General features: G+C 45.2%; 1 protein-coding gene across 1 annotated transcript in view; it reads right to left on the minus strand.

Moving 5' to 3' along the window:
* Window positions 1-8,541, minus strand: part of AGPS (alkylglycerone phosphate synthase) — a 51,274-nt gene extending 42,733 nt beyond the window's left edge. Inside the window, exon 1 of the mRNA XM_082241443.1 lies at window positions 8,276-8,541. Coding sequence (XP_082097569.1) covers window positions 8,276-8,466 — 191 coding nt within the window. The 5' untranslated portion in view covers window positions 8,467-8,541. The remainder of the gene's footprint in view (window positions 1-8,275) is intronic.
* Between the last annotated feature and the right edge of the window lie 3,577 nt (window positions 8,542-12,118).

Genomic DNA, 12,118 nt, shown 5'->3' on the forward strand with positions numbered 1-12,118 from the left:
CTAGGTGTGATCCAGAATCACCATTCAAGCAGAGTACTGGAGAAGACTAGTTTAATTCAACGCCAGTAGCAGGTCTAAGCAGACCTCCAAAAAAGAAAGTTAGTCAACAATATGTGGATATTTATCCAAGTCTCAGATTCACATGGACTGAAGATGAAAATGTCCCTCAATCTATGTGTCTGATCTGTGGTGAGAAGCTTTCCAATTCCAATATGGCCCCCAAACATACGAAAATGCAATGTTTCAGTATTTTGAAAGGCAGTTGGAACAGTGGAAATGCCAACGATCATATTTCAAAAAATGAGTAAAGTCTCAGGTAAGATGCAAATTATATCTTAGCAACTGGCTGAATTGATTGCTCAACAGACAAAGCACATACAGCAGCTGAAAAACTGATTAAGCCTGTCTGTTGCTTGATTGTGAAAAATTTGTGTGATATGGATGCTGAATAACAAGTTATGGAAATTCCTTTGGTGATAAAATTAACGGAAGAATAGTTAATGTCAAAAAATACTGAGGCACTTCTGTGAATTGCAGCAATACAGGACTGACACTGAATGAGGAGGAGGAAATGGCCTACATTTTGAGCGATCACAATTTGAAAATGAAACACAGAAATATGTAACTGAACTCTTTTTGGATATACAACCAGAAACAATATCCACAACTCTCTTGAAGAGCATTGGCTATTCTTCTATAACTCTCCATGATATATTGCCGTGAACAAACATTTACAACTCTAACAAATATGGAAGATCAGAAAAGAGAAAGAAGGGGAGTTTGGATTTGATATCCCGCTTTATCACTACCCGAAGGAGTCTCAAAGCAGCTAACAGTCTCCTTTCCCTTCCTCCCCCACAACAAACACTCTGTGAGGTGAGTGAGGCTGAGAGACTTCAGAGAAGTGTGACTGGCCCAAGGTCACCCAGCAGCTGCATGTGGAGGAGCGGGGAAGCGAACCCAGTTCACCAGATTACGAGTCTACCGCTCTTAACCACTGCACCACAGAAAGGCTTCATCGTGTTGATAAGGAGATGACAGTTCATTCGTCTCAAATTAGACCTAATATAACAGAGATTACCTGGAAAAAGAAAACTCACACCTCTCACGGAGTACTTAAGATATGTATGCAAAAGGCACTATCTCTCAAAGTTTTAGCAAAAAACAGTGTTGGAGGCTCAGGCCAAAGGCTGAAATATAATAATTAGTAGTAGTAGTAGTGGAAGAATCAGAGTTGCAGAGCTGCAAGGGTCCTCAAGGGTCATCTAGGCCAAGCCCTACAATGCAGGAATCTGAACTAAAGCAACCATGACAGATGGCCATCCAACCTCTGCTTAAAAACCTCCAAGGAAGGGGATTCACAACCTCCCAAGGGAGTCCATTCCACTGTTAAACAGCCCTTACTATCAGAAAGTCATTCCTGATGTTTAGTTGGAAGCTCCTCCCTTACAACTTGCAGCCATTGGTTCAGGTCTTACCCTCCGGAGCAGGAGAAAACAATCTTGCTCCATCTTCCATATGACAGCCCTTTAGATACTTGAAGATGGCTGTTTAATTTCCTCTCTTCCAGGCTAAACATCCCCAATTCCCTCAACCATTCCTCATAAGCAGCATTTGAAATTCGCCAGAGGCATGTTGCACCTGGCTATCAGCCACTTGCGACCAAGTGAAGATGCCCGGGTGCCAGAATGGCACCTGATGCCTCCACCATGTGGAGGTGCATGCCTGGGTATCCTTGGAACTTGCCTGTTTTCACATGCTAACAACACATCCTGTAGTATTCTATTTGTGATATTTTATCTGCACAGAGCAAATTTCAAGAATCAAGAAGTCGTGTTGAAAAATACAACTTTCAAGCCTCCTGGCCCCAAAATGGCAACTAGACATTCCGTTTTGGCGACTTCCAAATGGTTTAAGGAGCCATTTGCCACCTAACTGATATATCAGAGTTTATACTATTCATAAGTCTTGGTTTGCAGAGTCTTGATCATCTTCGTCACTCTCCTTTGCACACATTCCAGCTTGTCAATGTCCTTAAATTGTGGTGTCCAGAACTAGACACAGTACTCCAGGTGTGGTCTGACCAAGGCAGAATTTGTTGTTGTTTAGTTGTGTCTGACTCTTTGTGACTCCATGGACCAGAGCCCGCCAGGCAGAATAGTGTGTTACTATTACTTCCCTTGATCTGAACATTAGACTTCTGCTGATGCAGCTTAGCATTAGCTTTTTTTGTTTGTTTTGCTGCTGCATCATACTTTTGACTCATGTTAAGCTTGTGTCTACTAAGACCCCTAGATCCTTTTCACATGTACTGCTAGTAAGCCAGGTGTCCCCCATCTTATATTTGTGCAGCTGGTTCTTCCTGCCTAAGTGAAGAGCCTTACATTTGTCCCTATTGAATTTCATTTTGTTAATTTGGGCCCAGTTCTCCAATCTGTTATGGTCATATTGAATCCCGATTCTGTCTGCAGCTCCAGTTTGGTGTCATCTGCAAATGTGATGAGCATCCCCTCAATTCCTTTATCCAAGTTCTTTATAAAGATGCTGAACAACAACAGGCCCAGGACAGAATCTTGTGGCACTCCGCTTGTCACTTTTTTCCAGGATAAGGAACAGTTATTGAGCACTCTTTGGGATTGGTCAGTCAACCAGCTATAAATCCACCTAAGAGTTACCTCATCCAACCCACATTTTACCAGCTTCTCTACAAGAATATGGTGGGGAACTTGTCTTACTGAAAACATCCATAGCATTCCCAAGATCCACTAGGCTTGTAGCTTTATCCAGAGAGAGAAGGAAAGAGATTCGTCTTGCATGACTTGTTTTTGAGAAACCATGCTGGTTCTTAGTAATCACAGCATCCGTGAATCTCAATTCTTTTAAAGTAGCTAGGTGTGCCCTTTTATCTTGGGTTGCAGCTTACAATAATAATAATTTTGCCGCCATCTCACACTTTTCCCCAATGTCCCAGGGCAGGTTACAACAATTAAGACAGTATCAAAAACTTAAACTGTAAACAACTTACAACCACAGAAATCTAGTGGGTTTCAGGACTTCTGGGGAGACCTCATGGCTGGTTAGTCATCTCTGTCAAGACCCTTGGCAGAGATAATTAAGTGGTGATTAGTGATGGCTACTGTATCTTATTATATCCGAGGGACAAAGATAACAGGAATTAACTACCAAATGTTCTGGAAGGATTACTCCCTGCCGTGGGCCCAAGAAATCTTTGAGGAACGTGGATGAGTGACGGGGGAATGGAAAAAACATAACCTTGCCCAAACCCCACAATAACCGTGGAGTTCAGTCCCTAGGGCAAAGACCAGCAAATCCTCCTTTCTTCAATTATTTTTGAAACTCCTATAAATCACTACTGAGACTTTCTCTTGTTGGTTAAAATGTTCATTTGAAATATGATCTGACAGTTGGCTTAAGAGGAGATGCCATTAAGTAGCTGATAATGATTGAAGTAAGAAATGTGCTCTTGATACATATTGAAGAAAATTTTTCAAACAGCTATGAGATTCTCCAACTCTGAAAAAAAATCATCTTATTGTTTTCTATTTTTAATCCTCTGATGAATGTGTTGCTTGAAATGTGAAACTACATGGCTAAGACAATATGTACTTTGCTTCCATACAGCATCAAAAATTTGGCTACTAGAAACAATAACCGAGAACCAAGCCCATCCAAACTTAGTGGACCTCTAATATCACCCAACCTAGCAGTTCGAAAGCACCCTCGGGTGCAAGTAGATAAATAGGGACCACTTACTAGCGGGAAGGTAAACGGCGTTTCCGTGTGCGGCTCTGGCTCGCCAGAGCAGCGATGTCACGCTGGCCACGTGACCCGGAAGTGTCTCCGGACAGCGCTGGCCCCCGGCCTCTTGAGTGAGATGGGCGCACAACCCCAGAGTCTGTCAAGACTGGCCCGTACGGGCAGGGGTACCTTTACCTTTACCTTTAATATCACCCAAACAAAATATATGCAGCAGAACATTTTTCTTCTTTAAAGATCTGCAACAGAATCTACAGCCATTTTTTTAAAAAGTCTTTAAGGGAGACTTTGAAAGTAAGGGACTTTCAAAAATACCAAACACTCAGTCTGAAGTTTCACTTGTAGTATAAATTAAGGGAGTCAATGAATGGATCTTGCCAACAATGTGATAATCTGAGTAGATGCACTGAAATCAGTGGACTTAAAACTGTCATGACTATCTTAGGACCATTTCTTCCAATGGGTTTGAGTATGACTTAGCATGACAACTCATTTGCCTAACATGTAATGGGGGACCAAAAACACATTTCTTGCCAGCAGCTATGGAGTCTCAGTGTACTTTCTTGGTCTCAGTAGTTACAGCAAGCAGGACCCCTGACAGAGGCATGTGAATGTAGAAACACAGTAATAGAAGACACCAGTCCTCTTGCATGCCATGCCTGGTGCTGCTGAAATTTCCTGCTTTATGTCCCTGTTGGAAGTAAGCAGAAGAAAAGCAAATCACACACACCTGTTGCCTGTCATCATAAGACATAAGGCATGGAGATCTGGTTTTCCTGAACTAAGAACAGACATACTGATCTTAGTGCTATGAACCACAGCACTAAGAGATATGCCTCTGCTTCCTCTTTGGATGGTAAAAGGAAGCAGTATAGGCTTGTCAACAGTGTAGGTATAGTCTAATGGCCCACAGAGGTTGGCTTGGTTCTGGAACTGATCCACCAGCTGGGAATTTCCCTCCACCCCTTTGGAATGCCAATAGTTTCTCCTTCTCCACCAGGCAACCTCCAGCTGCAGAAAAAAGAGAAGTGTGTGTGTTTAAGAACGTTGTTCTTATTTCTCACTTTCACATATGCCCAAGGTGATGTCCCAAATACATTAAAAACAGTAACAGAACAGCACAAAACTAACGAAAGATGAATTTACAAGAAATACAGAATGGACACCTACGCAGAAACCTATTCATCTAGCTGGAATTACTTATCGGAACAAGAATGTCGTTGTTTCCAAAAAAAGTGCATAAGGAAGGTACATGTCACATTTCAACTGGAGTGCCACTCCACAGAAGAGGCATAGCTCTCCGTTACTGTAGAGCAAGCTTTTGAGATCTTCAGAACTTGAAGGAGAAATGCTCCTGCAAGATGCAGTAACCTACTGGGTATATAAAGGTTAATACAGGGCAAGCATACTGGGCTTGAGCAGCATGGGGCCACCACTTTCTGCACTACCTGCGGCCTCGGGAACAACCTGAGCCCATCAATGGTGTCACGCAAAAGCTTACTTAATCATAGGAACAAGTAGGAGTCAAAAACTATGGGCTGATCTCTCTTGGGCAACTGGCTTCTCATGACTGAAGATACAGTCAGTAGTACAGTGGTGCCCCGCAAGACGAATGCCTTGCAAGACGGAAAACCTGCTAGACGAAAGGGTTTTCCGTTTTTGAGCTGCTTCCAAGACGATTTCCCCTATGGGCTTGCTTTGCAAGACGAAAACGTCTTGCAAGTGTTCCGATTTTTTTTCGCTCCCCCCCCCTTTTTCTAAGCCGCTAATAGCCTTTTAGCCGCTAATCCTTTAATAGCTGCTAAGCCTTTAATAGCCGCTAAACCGCTAATAGCGCTAATCCGCTAATAGGGTTGCTTCACAAGACGAAAAAACCGCTAGATGAAGAGACTCGAGGAACGGATTAATTTCGTCTTGCGAGGCACCACTGTACTTTAGATAGCAAGTCTGCTCCTGCCAGGGGCAAAGCGGGGGTTAAAGAGATCATGTGATAATATCTTAGCAGGACACATAATACTTAATGATAATGCACATCATTGTATGCCGGGCTTTGCTGTCATTTAAGGTATGATTTTTCTGTTCACTTAATCCCAGTCCTTTCACAGTGCAGCTACCCTACTCTTCTCTTGACACATTCCGTGAACTCCTACTGCCCACCAGGAAACTCCCTTAACAAGCAAAGTAATTCACATTTTGTTTTGTAACCATTTGCCTCACAGTCTGAATATCCTTACCTAAATAAAAGGTTGATTTCTTAAGAAAAGGTATCGGGGGAGAGGGAGCTGTTGGCACTATGCACTGAGAGTAAATCTAGATAAAGTCAACAAGTTTCTTAAAGCCAAACAAGACAAGATGCTTGAGATTCATAAGTGGACGTTCCACCGCTTTGAATTTCAGCAAATAGCAGCTGAAGGAGAATCCAATCCAGATCTCGGCCATGGCACTGTGGGAAGGAGGTTAAACCACTCTCCTTGCACTGCTTTCCCAATGAACTCTCCACAAAAATGCACTATTTCCTGGCGGGGAAATCTTATGCATACTGTATGCAATTTTAATTAAGAAAATTCTGTAAGAGAAAGAGTTACCACCCAACTTTGTAAGTATTTCAGTCACATTGCCCTGCTTGTTCACCAAAATTTAAACAGGCAGGAGATTTGACTACCTGGCTATTCTACCCCATCCTGTTCATGTTCCATGGTGGTCTGTCAAGTATTAATTAGGAATACTAAATTTCAAGCATTCAAACAAGGAACTCTGGGTCTAACCAAGCCGCAGCTGCTAATCAAGATGTCACTACTGTAGTGGCATATTAGTATAATCTTCAATAATGGAAATGTGAAATACCAAATGCACTGTTAAGTTAAATAAATGCTATCATAAATGGGTTTATTCTCTACAGGTTCATAGATATATAAACTGCAAACACCCTACCCCACCGCACCCCCCATAACTCCTATTTAACTAACTTGGTCTTCAAGACTTTCATGTAACAGAAATGGGGGAAACTGAATCTGAGCTACTTTGGACATTACCATCAACTGACTTGCGCTCTCAACTTTTGTGTTTCTTGTCCAACACAGGAAGGTGGGTGGGTGTGTCTTCCCTGCAGTATAATGCAGAAGCTGTATCCTTATACAGTGGTACCTCGGGTTACAGACGCTTCAGGTTACAGACTCCGCTAACCCAGAAATAGTACCTCAGGTTAAGAATTTTGCTTCAGGATGAGAACAGAAATTGTGCGGCAGTGGCAGCAGGAGGCCCCAATAGCTAAAGTGGTACCTCAGGTTACGAACAGTTTCAGGTTAAGAATGGACCTCCAGAACGAATTAAGTTCTTAACCTGAGGTACCACTGTATAGAGTTCATACCTTAGTGGGGACAGGTGTACAAGTTCTTTATTTGGACATGGCACCAGAAGCTCATAGCAACTTCTCAGGCACAGGAACCACTCGCCCACAGTGCCTCTATCCTGCCCGGATTCAAATGCAGCTTATATTTCCTTATCCATCTCGCCACTGCTTTCATGCAGATTCCAATGCTCTCTCCCAAGTCAAATGTTATGGAGAAATAGAACTGTCTGTCATCAGCATGTTGCTGGTACCTTGTTTCCCAACTCCTAATAATTATTCCTGGCAGCTTCATATAGGTGTTGAACAACAATGGAGCTAAGATAGTGCCTTGCAGCACTTCATAAAGTAACCTCTAGAAGCCTGAAAAGTACTTTCCCAGTCCCACTCTTAGTCCCAGAAGCAGCACCACAATCATTGTAACACAGTGCTCCAAATTCCCATTCTTGAGCCAGTCAGGGAAGATACCATGGTCGATGGTCTCAAAAGCCAGAGATCAAGAAGCAGGATCAAGCTCACACACCCCCTCTCCCACCCACTGCAAATATCATCCATTAGGAAGACCAAGGGCAACTCAGGCCCATGGCCAGACCTGAACCCAGATTAGAACAGATCTAAATAATCCGCTATCAAAACATGCTTCCAGCTGCCCCATCATCCTCCAAAAGGGTGTATTTGTTACTGGTCAACAGTTGTTCCAGTCTGAGGTGTTCAAAGCCGGTTTCTTTAGGAGAAGCCACACACCTACCTTTTTCAAGACATCAGAGACCATCCCCCCCCCCCCGCAAGTAATGAAGCATTAACCATGCTCTGGACCCAACCAATCAGACCCTGTCGGCTAGATTTCTAATAAGCCAGGCACTAGCCCAGGGCCTACATATGATCTCCTAATTCAGATGCTATGGAGAAATGAGACTTGAGTGTGCCCCCAAACTCTCTTTTCGAATTAAACGAGGCCAAAGGGAGGAACAGCGGAAAGCGGCAACGGCTTTTCCCTGCCTCTCCGTCCCCTTCTCCTTGCAAGGAAAGCACCGGCTTCGGGCCCTTTCCGCGAGGGGCGGCGGGGCGAGGCCTTGCCCCCAGTCTCGGGAAGCCCCCGTCCGGCTGGCGTCCCACCGGGGAGGAACCGCCCCCGCCGCCCCACCCGCTTACCGCCTCTTGGGGAAGGTGCTCGGCTGAGGGCGAGCCGGCGCCGGCGCCGCCCGCCCTCGGCACTGGGCAGCGGACAGGTGCGCCTCCGGCGGCCCGCTCCTCAGGTGGCCCGAGAGGATCCGCAGCCTCCGGTGCGCAGCCGACGGGGAAGCGCCGCTCTTGCCGCCTGCCGGCCCTTCTGCCGCCGCCATCGCGCTTCCGCGTTGAGCCGTCAGCGTCAGGGTGAAAGGTCGAACACGGCGGCCCGCGGCAGTTATAGGCTGTCACGCCGCGCGGCGCGCGTGCGCGACCCCGCCCCCTCCCCCCCGCCCAAATTACCCACTGCATTATCCGTTAAGCCTGTTTAGGAGGGCGGGAAAACGATAGGAACCCGCCAGCGGTGGCTCCGCCCATCTCCCCTTCTGGCTCCTCCCCCTGCTTAACGTAGGAATCTTGGCGCTGGGCCTGGCCCATCAGCGACCCAGGCATGTCAAACCCTCCTGCAAAACCTCACCTGTACGAGAGGTGTCGCCCTGATTGGGCAGCCTTGGTGGAATTATAGAACTGTCAAGTTGGAAGGGATCCTGTGGGTCATCTAGTCCAACCCCCCTGCAATGCAGGAATATGCAGCTGGCACATACAGGGATTGAACCTGCCACCTTGGTGTTAAATCAGCACCCGCTCTAACCAAAGAGCTATCCAGGAATGTTTATGGCCGGCACAATTTATTAAGGCGCAGGGCCAGCTCACCCATGAGGCAAAGTGAGTTGGCCACCTCAGGCGGCAGGATCCATGGAGCGAGGCAGATCCCAATGTATATCACATAGAATCATGGAGTTGTAGAGCTGGGGGAGCCCAGGGTCATCTAGTCCAATCCCACAGGAATCTCGACATCCAGTTTGAAACCACATCTGCTGTGCTATGGCAAGTTGTGATAGCAGTTTTATTGCTGCAGTCGACAATCAACAAAAACGATTTGTGAAGCAACTTCTCTTGATTTAACTGTCTTTTGTTTCCACAGCCAGAGGCTGCCCCTCAGGGACACAGCCGTTTGCAGTCAACAGTTGCTGTACACAAAAATGTTTTAAGTTTCTAGAATAAACTCTTTTGTATAAACTATCCAACCCCTTCCTTATAACAATAAACACTTATGTCAATTGAATTTTTAAAAGATTCATATTCCTTATAGCCCCAAATCTCAGATTACGTCTGTTTTGTTTGATATGCAAAAGCAGAGAAGAAATAGCTAAATTTATCACAAAATGATTTTAGGCAGACCAACCAGATATTATTCCCCCTTTGCTCCTGTTTCACCCAGCTCTTCTTCACTGGCAGGGAGGGTGGACGGAGGCTGCAATTTTGCAGTTTGCCTCAGGCACCAAAATATCTGGGCCGACCCTGTTAAGTAAGACGTTGGTTTTTGGTGGACATGGGTCTTAGTTTGTCAGGTGCTCTCTATGGTGGTGCTGTGGGTTAAACCACAGAGCCTAGGGCTTGCCAACCAGTACCGCTCCAGCGGGAAGGTAAACAGCATTTCCATGCTCTGCTCTGCTTCGCCAGAAGCGGCTTAGTCATGCTGGCCACATGACCCGGAAGCTGTACGCCGGCTCCCTCGGCCAATAAAGCGAGATGAGCGCCGCAACCAGAGTCGTCCACGACTGGACCTAACGGTCAGGGGTACCTTTACCTTTATGGTTTGGGGTATTTTTATTTGTATTTTTAAAATGCTTTTGCAGTGGGGTTCACATTTCCTCTCAAATTAATTTTATTTCCTCTCAAACATCATTTTCAACAAAACAAAATAAGCTGGTTTTCAGAAGTTTAGAGTAAAAAATAGCATGTGACAGTACGTAATCAAAATCATCATTGAAATCATTCGAAACTGACTTCATAAAAATGGTGGCAGCTAACATCTATAAAATCCTAGGTTAATCGAAAAGCGTTTTAAGGTCAGTTTAAAGGTAAGCACAAAGGACATGGTTCCAAAGATGTGCAAGCACTACTGAAAAGGCCTGTTGCTCTGGCCAAGATGAAAAATCCTGAGGGCAGGCCACAGAGTAGATGATCCCAAGCCCATTTCAGGGCCCGGCTCATAAGGGTGCACATGGTCTTTTAAATAACCTGGCATCCAAAGCAAGGGAGGAACAGTCAAAAGCAACACTTTAAATTGAGCTGGGAAAGTAACAGGTAGTTGCTGCCTATGCAACTGGAACAATATGGATGTAATATAGTCATTATACTTGACTTCCAAAAGCATTTGGCTGCCAGCATTCTGTGTTGCAATTGCAGTATCTTTAGATTAAAGAAGATAACCTCTGGATAACTGCAGTGTCAGCTCACTTTCAAGCAGTGATCGTTTATTCCAGCAGTAAATTCAAGATAAACTCATCTCCATTAATGTCTGCATTGCTAACTCTGATGCTCCGCTCTGTACTGACAAGTGAAGACAGTACAGTGCTTTAAAACCACTGCTTTTTTAAAGAAGATGGGAATGTATTTGCACTTGTTTCTTCGAATTCTTTTGAGCAGTGCATCCAAATCAGGTTATGCCCTCCAAAGTAGGGCACTATGGGGAACAGCTGTCGTACCAGTGAGGAAGTGATGCTCCCACTGATACTGTTTCCTTAGGTTCCACTCCCAAACAGGAACCCAGCAGCAGACTTAATGACTATAAAGAATAGCCCCAAACATTCTCACGGGTAAAACTGGCGGGTGGACCCCATCCACAAGGTCAGCCCAGGAAATGGGCTACAAAAAAACGTTGGAATAACAGCTTGTTAAACAACTTGAGAGCTTACGGCGTCTTTAACCTGTAAATGAAGCAGACTTGTACAACAGCCCAGATTTGGGAGGGAGACAGCGCTGAGAATTCTTACTGATGGACAACAACATGTCTTGAAACTGTGTTCCGGCAGGCGAATGGACATAATGATTTCTTTAATATGAGAGGAGATATGCACCGGCGACTGAAGATATTTTGAGAGGTTAAGATCGGAATTTGGAAACGGGCATAACAACAGCGAAGAAAGTGTGTGTGGGGGGATGTGTGAGACAATTTCTCCAGACATCCAGAACGTGGGAAGCCCCTCTGAAATGTTCTTTAATTTGAAATGTAATTTGGTCTTATCTGTTTGTATTGTGATTGGATTGGATTTGTTATCAATTTGGGATGTATTTATTTAGAGAGAGTGGAGAAGGCAGTACCCTTGGTGGAGGGCGGCAGACCACCACCTGATGCTGAGAGTGCCCCCTCAAGTAGCAGTAGTGTTGGCAGCAAGACTAGATCAATTGCTGCTGTTGGCGCAACTCGTGAGATGTGGGGGTTGGGGTGAAGCAGTTGGTGGGCAATGTGTCCGGTGGCATTAGAGATGCTGCAAATATTTGGTCCTCTGCTGAGCTCAGGCACTTTCTGCTGGCTGTTGTCAGTATCAGTCAACACTGAGCTGGATTTGGATGCAGCGTATTGTAAGCTATGGTTTTCCCAGTGGTGATGTATGGAAGTGAAAGCTGGACCATAAAGAAGGCTGATCGCCAAAGAATTGATGCTTTTGAATTATGGTGCTGGAGGAGACTCTTAAGAGTCCCATGGACTGCAAGAAGATCAAACCTATCCATTCTGAATGAAATCAGCCCTGAGTCCTCACTGGAAGGACAGATCGTGAAGCTGAGGCTCCAATAGTTTGGCCACCTCATGAGAAGAGAAGATTCCCTGGAAAAGACCCTGATGTTGGGAAAGATGGAGGGCACAAGGAGAAGGGGACGACAGAGGACGAGATGGTTGGACAGTGTTCTTGAAGCTACAAACATGAGTCTGACCAAACTGCGGGAGGCAGTGGAAGACAGGAGTGCCTGGCGTGCTCTGGT

This window comes from Podarcis vaucheri, assembly GCF_965113315.1.
Source record: "Podarcis vaucheri genome assembly, chromosome: 1".
In the NCBI taxonomy this organism is placed as follows: domain Eukaryota; kingdom Metazoa; phylum Chordata; class Lepidosauria; order Squamata; family Lacertidae; genus Podarcis; species Podarcis vaucheri.